Here is a 16472-nt window from a genome sequence, read left to right as displayed (position 1 = left end):
AACTAACAAAATAGCACGGTTGGTTAAAAGCCAATAAAATGGAAGCCATCATCTCCAGCGACCATCATGCGAGTTGTGTCATTAAAGAGTATGGTATCTGGTGTGAACTTGTATGACAAGCTTTCTGTCTAAAAAAACTGTCATTGATGTACTGTCTCATGTTTATGTGTTTGAAGGGGAGTATTTCCTGTCTCTGAAGGACCTACAGTACCAGACATTCTGCAATGTTGTGAAAGAGAAGTTCTGTGACCTTTACTGGGATGAGGACTTATTGGGAGTGCTACACTGTGTGGTCAACTACAGCCAATTGTCTCTGTGAGTATGTCAGTGATTGCCCGTTTCATTGGCGATCCAAACACAGGTCTTCTCTCAATAACATAAGCATAACAGAAGATAAATGATACAATTGAAAAAAGATCCACACTTTCATTTATATATAGACGGAATGCATGAGGTAAATTAGGTAACGTTAGCAAGTTAGCTAGGTAACGTTAGCTAGCAGGGATCTTAGCTAGCCAGTTCAAGTTGGAACATTATTAAAAGCAAGCTGGCTACATCCTATCAAACCTGAACTGCCAATGAATAGGCTACAGTTAGCAAATCTGGCATGATAGCCAATCGAGATCCCTCCACCTTGCAGTTAAAGAAGCTATTGTTAGCAAGGTAGCTAGCTTGTTAACGTTAACAATGCAAATATTCCTCTGACATTACACATTAGTGAGAGGCTTTGTCTTTCACTAGTTACATCACAGTATGGCTCGCTAGCATTATCAAATAATGTAGCTAGCTAGCATAACCAACATTTACTCACCAGTCACCCACAACACCAATCCCAGGTTTGAAGGTTGACAGCATGCAGAACTATTAGCTAGCTTTGGATGTAATTGATATACTGGCGATCTGCACAAGATTGTTGAACAACTTTATGGAGGCCCATTTTCACTAGAGCATTTCTTGAGCAATATGTGCATTGCACATCAAGCTATTGCCAAAGATAATGGCATGGGAAGTAACCACACCATGTTGTTTTGAGAAGACTGTTTCTCTTTGCATAATATTGTTTACCCACAAGTCAAATTATCTCATGAAAGTTTAATTTCTGGGGGGAATGCCATTAACAATTGTGATTACCTTTGTGCAAAGGAAGGAAGCAAAGTCTTGGCCAAACCCCTCCCTTCTGCTAATTTCACCTGTGTTTATCATGGCCAAAAAGCACATTTTTGTTTTCAGATTATTATTTTTTACAATACAGACAATTTTGACTTTGTGGCTGCAGAATCTAGTGGAAACAGTTTATCTTCCTCACACTGGCTTGAAAATCACTGCACCAGTTTAAGCACCAATTTTGCCCAATTCTGATTCATCAAATAATCAACCAACAAAACCCCAAAACCAGGAACTACTGCTGCTCGTAATCACATAATTCTACTTGAGCCTTGACAGATCCTCGCCATTGTATCGGTCCACGAGAATCAATCCACGACAAATTACTCCATGCATGACAATTCTCCCTAGGCATTACCACCATGTGTTAATGTGTTAATTATAATCCAAACCCAACCTTTGTGTAAATTGTGACAAACTTACTTTTAAAAAAAAAGCTGTTTTAGACGAGACCGACTTCATGACAGAAATTATCCTATTTACACTTTGTAGTCAATTTTGACCCTAAAATAATTGTTTTGGACTCATATCGATGCCATATACACCATTTTCAAAAAGAGCAGTTGCTTTTTCGATTCAGTCACTCTTTAATTTACGCCCTTAAACTAAAAATAATGCCGTTGTCATAAAACTGTCTTTAGCTGGAAGGGCTGTCAATACTATAAGAAGGATTTAGTTCTCCTTAAAAGTATTCTCCGTCAACATGCTTAGTTTGTCTCTCTGAGCAGGGGAAAAGCCCAAAATTGGCAGTGTTTGTGTTCAGAATGTTAATTTCTCTCACGTGAGTCCTCAACAACTCATAGGCACTTTAGATGCTACAACCACTCCCCCTTACACACACATGCACGCACACTCCATTCATAATCAGCATTCACAGAAGATGCACTTCAGACACACACTTCCACTGGCTCTGGCTTTCTCCAGCAAGTTTTTTGTTTGTCTCGGGAATATTGGCCTTCCACCATTAATGAGCTACTTATGGTTCTTCCTGCCTAACAGAGTCATACGGATCCTTGAGGAGTGTACATGAATGAAGGAAAAGGTGCAATGACTCACCCCTTTTTTGTTCCTACTTATGCAGAACACGACAGATGGAGGGGCACATGAGTGTGGTGAGGAGATGTGCAGCTTGTCAGTTTACTTAGATACTGTTTCATCTCATGGTTGCCGTGCTCTTAACGGCTGGGGCAGTGTGTTGAGATCATTTTTCATCTTCTGTGGTGATGATACAGACCGAGATCACAGCCTTGGACAGACAGACAAACAATGCTCTGAGTGGAGATTTTAGACTGTCAACTGGAGTAGCCTTTCACTGCTAGGGCAGCTTATTGGAAAGATGACGCCGGAAGGGATGGCTGCCGTTTTATGGGCTCTTAACCAACCGTGCTATTTTTTTATTTTATTTTTTGCATTGTTTGTAACTTATTTTGTACATGATGTTGCTGCTACCATCTCTTATGACCGAAAAGAGCTTCTGGACATCAGAACAGCAATTACTCACCTCGAATTGGACTAATAATTTTTCTTTAATGAGTCGGATGGGAAGGATCTACTCCAAACACCCGAACAGGCCCTCATCCCCATCATTCGCTGGAGAAAGAACAGAGATTTTGCGGAAAGAGATCGAGGTGCCTTGTGAGGATCAGGCGACGAGTGGCTAATCTGCCTTTAACATCCGTACTGCTGAAAGCACATATATCCTACCAATGGGACATTAAAAACTGTAATATCTTATGTTTCACCGAGTCGTGGCTGAACGACAACATTAATAACATACAGCTGCCGTGTTATACACTATCGGCAGGATAGAACAGCAGTCTCTGGTAAGACACAGGGTGGGGGCCTATGCATATTTGTAAACAGCAGCTGGTGCACGATATTGAAGAAAGTCTCGAGATTTTGCTCGCCTGAGGTAGAGTATCTCTTGCTAAACTGTAGACCACACTATCTACCTAGAGGAGATTATCTGTATTTTTTGTAGCTGTCTACAAACCATCACAGACCAATGCTGGCACTAAAACCGCACTCCGTGAGCTGTATACAGCCATAAGCAAACAGGAAAATGCTCATCCAGAGGCGGCGCTCCTAGTGAACCTTAATGCAGGGAAACTTAAATCAGTTTTACCTAATTTCTATCGGCATGTTAAATGTGCAACCAGAGGGGGGGGGGACCTTTAGACCACCTTTACTCCACACACAGAGATGCGTACATAGCTCTCCCTCGCCCTTCATTTGGCAAAATCTGACTGCTTTACAAGCAAAAATTTAAGCAGGAAGCACCAGTGACTCGGTCTATAAAAAAGTGGTCAGATGAAGCAGATGCTAAACTACAGGACTGTTTTGCTAGCACAGACTGGAATATGTTCCCGGGAATCTTTCCGATTGCATTGAGGAGTAAACCACATCAGTCACTGGCTTCATCAATAAGTGCATCGATGACGTCGTCCCCACAGTGACTGTACGTACATACCCCAACCCGAAGCCATGGATTACAGGAAACATTCACACTGAGCTAAAGTGTAGAGCTGCCGCTTTCAAGGAGCTATGCCCTCTGACGAACCATCAAATCGAATCGTACAACACATGCTCCGACGCTTAGACTATAAAGGGAAGCGCAAAACAACGCGCTATTCAAAAAATGTAAATGTTTTAAACTATTATACAAAATTCTTGCAACCAATAGAATGCTATATATAATAATATATATATAACAGAGTCATTAGATTATGATGTATTTTGGTACTGTCCATATGTAGTTCGTTTTTGGTCACAGGTCCAGGAATGGCTGAAGAATTGCCTAGAACTAACGTTGCAGATAGCAATACTGGGTGATTTGAAAAGTCATAATCAATCAATAATATAATAATTATTTTAACAAAAATATTAATTTAATTTACAATCTGTAGAAGCTATGAGAATAGAAAGGTTCAGTACTTTTGAAGCAGATCCACAGATGATGCAATCTCCATTGCGCTCCACACTGTCCTTTCACTCCTGGACAAAAGGAACACCCATGTGAGAATGCTATTCATTGACTACAACTCAGCGTTCAACACCATAGTGCCCTCAAAGCTCATCACGTAGGGGCCTCTGCCAGATGGTAAGGGTAGGTAACAACACATCCGCCACGCTGATCCTCAACGCGGAGGCCCCTCAGGGGTGCGTGCTCAGTCCCCTCCTGTATTCCCTGTTCACTCATGACTGCACGAACTGGCATGACTCCAACACCATCATTAAGTTTGCCGATGACACAACAGTGGTAGGCCTGACCACCGACAACGATGAAACGGCCTATAGGGAGGAGGTCAGAGACCTGACCGTGTGGTACAAGGACAATAACCTCTCCCTCAACTTGATCAAGACAAATTAGATGATTGTGGATAACAGGAAAATGAGGGCCGAGCACGCCCCCATTCTCGTCAACGGGGCTGTAGTGGAGCAGGTTGAGAGCTTCATGTTCCTTGGTGTCCCCATAACCAACAAACAAACATGTTCCAAGCACACCAAGACAGTCGTGAAGAGGGCACGACAAAATCTATTCCCCCTCAGGAGACTTAAAAGATTTGGCATGGCTCCTCAGATCCTCAAAAGGTTTTACAGCTGCACCATCGAGGGCATCCTGACGGGTTGCATCATTGCCTGGTATGGAAACGGCTCGGCTTCTGACCGCAAGGCACTACAGAGGGTAGTGCGTACAGCCCAGTACATCACAGAGGCCAAGCTTCCTGCCATCCAGGACCTCTATACCAGGCGGTGTCAGAGGAAGGCCCTAAAAATTGTCAAAGACTCCAACCACCCTAGTCATAGACTGTTCTCTCTGCTGTCACTCGGCAAGCAGTACCGGGGCGCCAAGTTTAGGTCCAAAAGACTCCTTAACAGATTCTACCCCCAAACCATAAGACTCCTGAACATCTATCAAATGGCTACCCAGCCTATTTGCATTGCCCCCCCTTCTACACTGCTGCTACTCTCTGTTCTTATCTATGCATAGTTACTTTAATAACTCTACCTACATGTACATATTACCTCGATTACCTTAACACCAGTGCCCCTGCACATTGACTATGTACTGGTACCCCCTGTATATAGCCCTGATATTGTTATTTACTGCTGCTCTTTAATTATTTGTTATTTTTATCACTGACTTTTTTTAGGTATTTTCTTAAAACTGCATTGTTGGTTAAGCGCTTGTAAGTAAGCATTTCACTATAAGGTTGTATTTGGAGCATATGACAAATACAGTTTGATTTGGTGCTGGAACGCTAGGCTTTGGATACAAACAGAACAACTCTGCTTTGGATACAAACCGTTTTGGACCACTCAACCCCAGCAGTCAGATGCTAAGGAGCCACTAAGGATTGTTTGTTTTTTTCAAGCTAATTATTGATTGTTTTGTTCTGATTAATTAATTTATGTTGGCCTACTTAATTGTTTTAATTATGCCTGTGAGGAGTGGGCTTGTTTCAATTATCTGTCTAGATTTCTCATATGATTATTTGTCTGTTGCTGTGTTTTCGTATTGACTGAGTTGTTAATTCCCGTTATTTAGTTTGCATTGTTTATGTTGTGTCTAATTACTGTCTGATGTTTCAATTACTTTTCAGTCTGAGCTCTTATAGTCTGCGTTCCGTTTTATTGAATTAGTGTGTTTTGCCTGTTTTTGTCTGTGTTTATGTGTTTGTCTAGTGGTCGGTGTGTGGCTGTGATGTTTGTGACTAGCTGTGACTTGTTTTGTGTTTACTCTCTCCCTCTGGCTGCTGATGTGCCATATTTAGAGGCTCTAATGAACAGTCTCCATCAAAGCCATGGCAAAGGGCAGCCACCTCACCCCTGAGTGTTTCCAGCTGTATAGCAGAGGAGAGGGAGGCACTGCGGCGTGGTCATGTCGACCTGAACGGCAACCTGCACCACAGTGGACCTGTAGCTTCAGACGCGTGGGAGAGATTTGAGAGACACCAGAGGGCCCTGTCTGCACTCAGAGAAACAGAGACTAGACCTGAACATAAAGATACTGAATCAGAGGATGGTCAACATCATGTCTGCCCAGGTAGGAAAGGAAATACTGTAACTTTACAACTGTCATCACTGTTAACATTACTTCAATCACTCATCTCTGTTACCATTACTTCACAACTGAAGGGGGTGTGAGGATGGGGTGCTGTGGGATTATTTAAGATGAGCTTTGAGTCTCCAGAGTGGCGCATCGGTCAAAGGCCCTGCATCGCAGTGTTGTGGCTTCACTACAGCCTGGGGTTCGATCCTGGGTTTTGGCATAACTAACCATGACCTGGGAGTCAATCAATCAATTGTATTTATAAAGCCCTTCTTACATCAGCTGATGTCACAAAGTGCTGTACAGAAACCCAGCCTAAAACCCCAAACAGCAAGCAATGCAGGTGTAGATGCACGGTGACTAGGAAAATCTCCCTAGGAAGAAACTTAAGAGGAACCAGGCTGTGAGGGGTGGCCAGTCCTCTTCTGGCTGTGCCGAGTGGAGATTATAACAGAACATGACCAAGATGTTCAAATGTTCATAGATGACCAGCAGGGTCAAATAATAATAATCACAGTGGTTGTAGAGGGTGCAAGAGGTCAGCACCTCAGGAGTAAATGTCAGTTGGCTTTTCATAGCCGATCATTCAGAGTACCTCTACCGCTCCTGCTGTCTCTAGAGAGTTGAAAACAGCAGGTCTGGGACAAGGTAGCACGTCCGGTGAACAGGTCAGGGTTCCATAGCCGCAGGCAGAACAGTTGAAACTGGAGCAGCAGCACGACCAGGTGGACTGGGGACAGCAAGGAGTCATCAGGCCAGGTAGTCCAGAGGCATGGTCCTTGGGCTCAGGTCCTCTGAGAGAAAGAAAGAGAGAATTAGAGAGGATTAGAGAGCGCATACTTAAATTCAAACAGGACACCGGATAAGACAGGAGAAATACTCCAGATATAACAGACTGACCCTAGCCCCAAGACACAAACTATTACAGCATAAATACTGGAGGCTGAGACAGGAGGTATCAGGAGACACTGTGGCCCCATCCGACGATAACCCCGGACAGGGCCAAACAGGCAGGATATAACCCCACCAACTTTGCCAAAGCACAGCCCCCACACCACGAGAGGGATATCTTCAACCACCAATTTACTATCCTGAGACAAGGCCAAGTATAGCCCACGAAGATCTCCCTCATGGCAAGAACCCAAGGGGAATCTCATAGGGCGCCGCACAATTGGCCCAGTGTCGTCTGATTTAGGGGAGGGTTTGTCCGGGGGGCTTTACTTGGCTCACCGCACTCTAGTGACTCCTTGTGGTGGGCCGGGCACCTGCAAGGTGACTACAGTCGTCAGTTGAACGGTGTTTCCTCCGACCACATTGGTGCAGCTGGTTTTCGGGTTAAATGTGCGGGTGTAAAGAAGTGCGGCTTGGTGGGTCATGTTTCGGAGGACGCATGACTCGACCTTCGCCTCTCCCGAGCCCGTTGGGGAGTTGCAGCGATGAGATAAGATCGTAATCACAAAATTGGCGAGAAAAAAATGGGTCAAATTACAACAACAAAAATGCTTTGAAGTAGTAGGGTTTTAGATTTGCCAGAGGTGGCACGAGACCAGAGGTGGCAGAGCGGAGTCCTTGGGTTGGGGTGTAGGGTTTTTTAAATAAAAAAAAAACATATGTTAATAAGGTATAAGTATTCAGACTCTTTTCTGTGAAACAAGAAATTAAGCTCATGTGCATCCTGTTTCCATTGATCATCCTTGAGATGTTTCTACAACTTGATTGGAGTCCACCTGTGGTAAATTCAATTGATTGGACATGATTTGGAAAGGCACACATCTGTCTATGTAAGGTCCCACAGTTGACAGTGCATGTCAGAGCAAAAACCAAGCTATGAGGTTGAAGGAATTGTCGTAGAGCTCCGAGACAGGATGGTGTCGAGGCACAGATCTGTGGAAGGTTACCACACAGAGACCAGGAATTCCACATGGGTTGTGCGCTAAATCAGAAGGGTTGCAGCCAAGGGGTGGGGAGCGTCTGTAAAGCCTACAGGGGGAGGAGCGAACTAGGATAGAAAACACACACATAGTTGCCAAAGCTACAAAATAGCAAATTGAGATTGAGAATAACTAGGTAAAATACTCAAGGGAGACAGTGGTGTGGAGCCTTCCTCTCGTAACACTGCAGAACAACTTGGCAGAACTCTCTCTGTTTCGGCGACAATCGTAGTTTAGCGACGAGACCGCTGCTTACAGCTGCCGCTTTGAAAACAGACGAGACTGAAGTACTAATTGCTAATTGCCTTGCAAAGGTGAAGAGCACACAAGCACACCTCCCGGTACTAATTGCTGATTGCCTAGGAGAGGTGAAACCGCTCCAATACAGCCACTGATTACCAAAACAACAACAGTCACAAATTGCCCTGCCCCTTAATCCTGGTTGATGTGTCAACAATCATCTGCAAGTTAATAGCATTCAGCAGTTCACACAGGCAGCACTTAAAGGAGATGGCCCTAGCTAGCAAAAACAAAGACAGTAATTATATTCATAATGTAGATATCAGGAGTCCTCTAGCAATATAATTTAGCACCATTACTTCACAACTGTCATTACAGTTACCATTACTTCACAACTGTTATCACTGTTACCATGACTTCACAACTGTCATCGCTGTTAGCATTATCATGATAAATGTCTGTGAGATGACGTAGTTAGATGAAGTTGTATACTGTAGCGAGATGTTGTGACAAATCCAGCAGTTGAATCAAGTTGTTAGGAGAATGATTGGCGGTTGGATTAAGTTGTTAAGAGCACAGTTTATTCAAGACGGCTCAAATCACACTGTGATGTTACAATGATCTCCTCAGCTGGAGAGAGTTGTTGTGGAAACAGGCACAGTCACGTCCTTTCCATCTACACGCGCAAATACATACAATTAGCATAATACACACTCAAACAGACGCCTAAAGACCCATTGGTAACAGGCACTGCACACTTGCGCACACCTTCAGTTTCACACAAAATACTTTGTGAGATGATAAATCAGAGTAAAAATAGTCTGCTCACACTCGAAGGTGGAGGACGCCTGTGATGCAGAATCAAACAATATAACAAGGTTAGCGTTTAACAGCATACCACATAACAAATTTAATAGAGCCTTTCACCAAAAGAAAGCTTCAGCCCTGCGAGAATTCCACCTCTCAAATTCTCTGCACACACAGATGTGTGCATGAACACACACACGAACACACATACGGACTACCTGACCCATCCATTTTCTCTCTCTTCCTTCTCTGCCATGTTTCCTGGTCCAGGATTGAGAGCTGCTGAGTGTTTGGTTAAGGGGGCTATGGAGAGTGCCGAGCATCCAGTGGGGGGCGGCGATGAAAGCCCCTCTGAAGCTGACTCTCTATGGGGGACGGACGAGCCACTGAGGGTGGGCCACCGAGGCCAGATGAGCCCTGACTGCTGCGAGGACATGGAGGATACAGAATCTCTGGTGTCTCATTGTCTCCTCTCCCCCAGCTCAGGAGCAGAGGAGTCCAGCCACAGCCACAGCCCAGCCTGGGCCCTGGCCTTCTATGGAGGGGACTGTTTTAGTCAGGATGTGGTGGAATATGCTAGGAACTTGGGACAGCATAGTGAGTCCCCGTGCCTGGAGCTGAAAACACAGGTGGGTAACCTGGGAGGAAAAGCTATTGAGCTTAAATATAATAGACTAGCTATGAGTGATGACAGACCATACAGATACCATGGTCTCAATGTTTGGAATAGTGATTTTTTTGTAAATGTGTAAATATGTGACTCTCATTTTAGAAGACGTGGTAAATGTATACTGTCTGATACTTCAAAGATTCAACATGATTAGTTACTACTTTCTACCAAATGGTACATAATGAAAAAGTTACATGCATCTGAAATAAACAATGATTAGTTTTTATATCATAATTATGTGAATATCTATATAAATGCCAGAAAAACAAGCAGACTAAAATAAAGCGAAATCATGTTTAATGTTTAAGGCAAGTAGTGTCATTGCCTAAGGCTGTTCTAATTCTACTGTTCAACATTCATTTAATGCTCACTATATTCAAAGGACTCCTCTCTCTTTAAAATGGATTTTATCCAGGTAGTGTTTGTTGCATTGCAGCCAATGATGAAGCTGTATTCATTTCATTATGGCATTACGGTAATGCCAATTACATAGGAGTGGCACTTTTTATAAAAGCATGCACTTTCTATTAGTCTCATTTAAAATGAATGGATTGAATGATGACCTATCGTAGTCTGAGCATGCACAAAATAGTATCTTGACATAATTTACTATGAATAATTAACTAATTTACTAATGAATAATTAATTGGTAATTACACTTTCAGTCAAACTCCATGTTTGGATAAGTGCATGCATTTCATGAAAAAGCTATGAGATTATTAGTTAAAACCAAGCAAAACAACATTATTAGCTGAAGCAAATCAGCATATAATCATGATTTGAGGCGAATAGGAAGAGAGTTGGAGGTTTTAGGGTAATTGGCACATTATTTTCTCCATATCTATCTACCCTTCGGCATAAAAGTCATTGTCATGTGTAATAGAATAATGATGGTCTGTCCTCTCTGTATGCTTTGATGGTAATTATGTACGTTTTTACCTGCTCCTTCAGTGGAATAGTCTGACCTTAATAGACCGACTGCCTTTGAAAAGCAACAAATCCCTTTGAAAACGGCCTATGTGGCATCGATATGAGTCCGAAACAGTTATTCTAGTGTCAAAATGTACTACAAAGTGTAAATAGTCAGTCATCAAGTCAGTCTTGTCTAAAAAATCTAAAATCTGTGCGTCACAACGGGTAAATGAAGGTTGGGTTTTGATTTGACGATGTCCATTTGCCCACTAACATGGGGGTGAAAAGCGGTGTTGTTTGCTCTCTATCAAATTGCATAGACAGTGAGACAGACCTGCCCGGCAGCTCCGACTTTGTTTACATAAGACAAGTCACACATATATTTACTTCAGAAATAAGAGCACCAAAATCCTTAATGTAAACGTGTGCAACTAAAACATCCTCTGCAAAAACGTCCAAATGAATTACAGATTTATTGAGTTACATTAGATTCATTTTGATGATGTGAAATAGGCTTATTCGTCTACGGTGTCTCATGGGGAAAAAAACATAATTAACCAAACGCGGAATCGGTCAGGAAACACACCTCCAAGACTGAAATCTTGTTTTTCGAAAGAGCAACAGATAAACATGCGTGCTAATCAGCGTGTTCAGTGGCTCTTTAAGAGCCATGGGTCCATATCGGTGTTAAATTGTACTCTAACGCCCTGTTTCCATTGGCACTTTGAAGTTAACCCGGGTTGGGCTAGTCTTGGATGGCTAGATCAAATTATGTTTCCACCACAGCCGTCAGAAACGAGAAATTATGTCATGTTGCTAGGTAACCAATATGTGACTGCAGCTGGTGTCGCAAATGTTGCTAGCTAGCTTTTAATCCCCTCTAGCCATGATGTAACTAACATTACCCCATACTCATGCCAGTGAGACTCAGAGCCATGTATTTAGCTTGCTAGCATTAGCTAGTTAAACAGTTAGTATTGTCACTAGCGTAACAGGCTAGCTAGCTAGCTTAATTCCTACCCTTGCTTGCCACTGCTTTGGCTATTAGCTAGCTAGCTAACCAAGCAAACCAGACAGGTTTGATATAATGGAGCTAGCTAGCTTTCAATACGACCTGGCCTGCTAAAACTCCTGCTAGCCCACATTAGCTAGCTAACTAGCTTGTTTCAACTCTGATTTGCTAGCTAACGTTAGGTAGCTAGTATTTGAGTGCTGACTGTTCTCATAAAAGTTTGTGTATTGCAAAAATGTATGAAGGGTCCAGCTATGGTGGTAATTCGTGTAATGTCTGACTACTGCAGTACTGATTGTCCATGTGCTAGCTACCAGCAACAAGCCCAGACAAGCAAGCTAAAAGTTGTCAGCACCCAGTAGTGATCAGCCGGACTGTGTTAAATATTTAGGAATACATCTGTCAAAAAACCACTTAGTCAGACAACATTTGAATTTCTCCCCTAAAATTAAGAGAACTAAAACTATATTTAATAATTGGCTACAAAGAGATCTTTCTATACTTGGGAGAGTACTTCTGTCCAAGGCAGAGGGACTGTCTCGTTTTGTGTACACCTCATTATAGTTATGTGTAAATCCAGCTACTTGTAAAGAGATCAATAAGACCTTTCTTGACTTCATCTGGAAAAATAAGTCTCACAAACTAAAAAAATATGTCCTTTCTAACCAAAGAGCTGAAGGCGGTCTAGAAGTGTTGGACTTTGTTGACATAAATAACACTTTCAAGATAAACTGGTTGAAATTTTTTTTGCTCGATACTGATTCAATATGGTATTTCATTCCAAATCATGTGTTTAATAAATTGGAAGGTCTTAAATTTGTACTGAAATGTAATTATATTCCTGAAAGATTACCTGCTAAATTGGCTAGGTTTCACCAACAAGCTTTACTGGCATGGAAAATATGTTTCCTGCACAATTTTTCCCCTCATAAAGCTCTTTTGTGGAATAATTCAGACATAACTATAAGGAATAAGTCATTGTTCTACCCCAGCTGGCATGAGAGGAATATAGATTTTGTCCTTGATATTTTCTACAACAAGGGTAATATTCTCACATATGAACAATTTATAACATTGAAAGAGTTTCCAATACCTTTCAGAGTTTATTTCTGTGATCAAAGCCATTCCCAGTGGTCTAACTACACTTATGAAAAGTCATCTTAATTTTGGGAATGATCACAAAGTTTATCCAGAACTCAGATTGGAAGGTGTGAGCTTACTTGAGAAATCTTGTTGTAATAAATATATAAGACAAATTCTTCATTCACAAAACCAACTTACACCGAGAGGAAAGTTTTTCTGGAACATGCTTATTCCTGACATTGTCTGGAAAAATGCATGGTTAAGACCTTACAAATACTGTATACCAAACAAAGTTAAGGAAGTGCACTTCAACATTTTGCATAAGATATATCCATGTAATTCTATGTCCAAATTTGTGGCTATTGATGATATCTGCGTTTTCTGTGAAAAAGAAGGTGAGAATCTGTCTCACTTGTTCTTTGAATGTAAATTTGTGTCTGAATTTTTGGGAAAACCTTGCAAAGTACTTATTTACCATTATGAACACTACCTATAATTTTAACATAAAATATATAATATGTTACAATTGCAATGATAACAAAACCACTGAAATGATTGTATTTTTTTTTATTCTTGTTGCCAAATACTTTATACACAAACAAAAATTCCAAAATTCTATACCAAAATTACCAATTTTTCTGATTGAATTGAATTATCTTATTAAAACACTAACCCTAGTGAATAACAAAAAGAATAACATCTTCATGAATCATTATAAAATATATTTTTCAGAGTGAATATAATTGCACTTAAATTGTTTCTTTTTTGTATTTTATTTATATTTCTGTATGTTTGAGCATTGTTAATACCTGTGTTTGGTTAGCTAGACATGTTTGATGTAGCAATGTAAGTTGATTTTTGTATTATGAATAATAAAAAATAAAAAAGTAGTGGTTGCATAGTAACGGCGTCACCAGCCTGAATTCGAATCGAGCTGGCACCGGTTATGAAACTGGGCTGCGCTGGTCTGGGGTTCCCTCGACCCAGCTTGATTTTGAGAATTCCATTCGAGCCAGCTCTAATTTGGCCTTAATTTTAAGTGTCAGTGGAAACGGGGCTTAAAAGGCTCGTTGTGTACTGTATATACACCTTTGGGAAAATGGTTAATAATGGGTTCTTCGGCTATCCCTGCTACGACAATATTTTCACCCAACGAAAAACTGAATCTTTGGGGAAAAGGTTCTACCTGTGAACAAAAAAATAAGGGTTCCTCCAGGGATAGCCAAAGAACTCTTGACAGTTCTAAAGTGTACGATCTGAATGGCTTGGTGTCTACTTTGTTTTATGTATTAAATGTTCTACTTGTAGGAGCTTCAACAGCAGCTTATGATCGAGACGAAGAGTCTGAAAAAGACCAGATATTTCTACCAAAAGCTGCTCCATCAAGAGAGAAAAAACAAACGTACCAATCAATCCCTCATAACTTTTACAATTTCTACTATGGGGTTTATACATAGAGAAATAAACACACCATTTCAATGTGTTTTTCTGCTGAAGGTTCGGATGCTAGACTGATGCTGTCCAAACTCAAAGTCCAGCTTGAGGAGTTGAGGTCCAAAGTGGAGTTTCTAGACTCTATAAAGAAATATCTGGAGGTGCGGACAGGTTGAACAGAAATAATCCCCAAATACTAACACAAAGCAGGCATAAAGTGCCTTCGGAAATCATTCAGACCCCTTTACTTTTTCCACATTTTGTGACGTTACAGACTTCATCTAAAATTGATGAAATAAAACATGTTAGTCTTCAATCTACACACAATACTGTATAATGACAAAGTGAAAACAGGTTTTTAGAAATGTTTGCAAATTTATTGCAAATAAAAATGGATACCTTCTTTACATAAATATTCAGACCCTTTGCTATGAGACTCGAAATTGAGCTCAGGTGCATCCTGTTTCCATTGATCATCCTTGAGATGTTTCTACACCTTGATTGGAGTCCACCTGTGGTCAATTCAATTTATTGGACATGATTTGGAAAGGCACACACCTGTCTATATTAAGGTCCCACAGTTGACAGAGCAAAAACCAAGCCATGAGGTTGAAGGAAATGTCCATAGAGCGCAGAGAGGATTGTGTCGAGGCACAGCCAAACTGAGCAATTGGGGGAGAAGGGAGGTGACGAAGACAGAGTTCCCCTGTGGAGAAGGACAACCATCTCTGCAGCAGTCCACAAATCAGGCCTTTATGGTAGTGACCAGACAGAAGCCACTCCTCAGAAAAAGGCAAATGACAGCCCGCTTGGAGTTTGCCAAAAGGTACCTGAAGACTCTCAGACCATGAGAAACAGGATTCTTTGGTCTGATGAAACCAAGATTGAAGTCTTTGGTCTGACTGTCAAGTGCCAGGTCTGGAGGAAACCTGGCACCATCCCTACGGTGAAGCATGGTGGTGGCAGCATCATGCTGTGGGGATGTTTTTCAGCGGCAGGGACTGGGAGACTAGTCAGGATTGAGAGAAAGATGAATGGAGCAAAGTACAGAGAGAATCTTGATTCAAATCTGCTCCAGAGTGCTCAGTACCTCAGACAGGGGCCAAGGTTCACCTTCCCACAGGAAAACAACCCTAAGCGCACAGCCATGACGCTGAGTGGCTTCCTGACACGTCTCTGAATGTCCTTGAGTGGCCCAGCCATTGCATGGACTTAAATCCGATCAAACATCTTTTGAAGAGACCTGAAAATAGCTGTGCAGCGACGCTTCCCATCCAACCTGACAGATCTTGAGAGGATCTGCTGAGAAAAATGGGAGAAACTCCCATAATACAGGTGTGCCAAGCTTTTAGCGTCATACCCAAGAAGACTCGAGGCCAAAGGTGCTTTAACAAAGTACTGAGTAAAGGGTCTGAATACTTAAGTAAATGTGATATTTTAGTTTTTAATTGTAATACATTTGCTAAAAATTCTAAACTGTTTTTGCTTTGTCATTAAGGGATAATGTGTGTAGCTTGATAAGGAAAAAACGATTTAATACATTTAAGAATAAGACTAACGTAACAAAATTTGGATAAAGTCAAGGGGTCTGAATACTTTCCGAATTGCACTGTACACTCCATATCGCGGATTGTTTGTTGGTTCTGATTGGTTGTTGGTTCAAATCATTGATTCGTTACTGGTTCTGATGGGTTGTGGTTCATATCTCTGCCTGTTTGTTTTGGTCAGGTTCTGAGTGTGGCTCAATGGAGTGTGGATGTGTCCCTCCTTCCCTCCCTGGCATCCTCTGATCCAGGGAGCCCCCTGGATCTCCAGCCCTCAGAGGAGCCTGCCGTGTTGGAATTGGTTTCTTTGTCTGGGGCAGGGACAGGGAAGAGCAGCCTGCAGGCCGCCACACCCCTGGATTTCATGTCCTACCTCTATGCCAGGTAACACTAACTATATAACAGGTTTCAGTAAAAGGTTTAGGTTAAAATAATACATGAACTATTAAACCCATGAGTGTGATTAACAGTGTATTAGCAAGTATGGTTTAAATCAGAGCTTCCCTATTCCTGTTCTGGAGGGCCGAAACACTTCTGTTTTTTGTTTCTACCTTGTAGTTTTAATTGCACTTACCTGGTGTCCCAAGTCTGAATCAGTCCCTGATTTAAAAGGGTGAAAACC

The 16472-nt window shown here is 41.7% G+C and overlaps 1 protein-coding gene across 1 annotated transcript in view; it reads left to right on the top strand.

Moving 5' to 3' along the window:
* Positions 1-16472, top strand: part of LOC139416790 (kinase non-catalytic C-lobe domain-containing protein 1-like) — a 47555-nt gene that overhangs the window by 18742 nt on the left and 12341 nt on the right. Inside the window, exons 15-20 of the mRNA XM_071165861.1 lie at positions 177-315; positions 5940-6211; positions 9466-9824; positions 14181-14274; positions 14370-14467; positions 16035-16234. Of these exons, the coding sequence (XP_071021962.1) occupies positions 177-315; positions 5940-6211; positions 9466-9824; positions 14181-14274; positions 14370-14467; positions 16035-16234 (1162 nt within the window). The remainder of the gene's footprint in view (positions 1-176; positions 316-5939; positions 6212-9465; positions 9825-14180; positions 14275-14369; positions 14468-16034; positions 16235-16472) is intronic.

This window comes from Oncorhynchus clarkii, chromosome 1 (genome assembly GCF_045791955.1).
Source record: "Oncorhynchus clarkii lewisi isolate Uvic-CL-2024 chromosome 1, UVic_Ocla_1.0, whole genome shotgun sequence".
Taxonomy (NCBI): Eukaryota; Metazoa; Chordata; class Actinopteri; order Salmoniformes; family Salmonidae; genus Oncorhynchus; species Oncorhynchus clarkii.
Note: the sequence above shows the minus strand (reverse complement) of the source record. Positions and strands in the feature narration are given on the sequence as shown.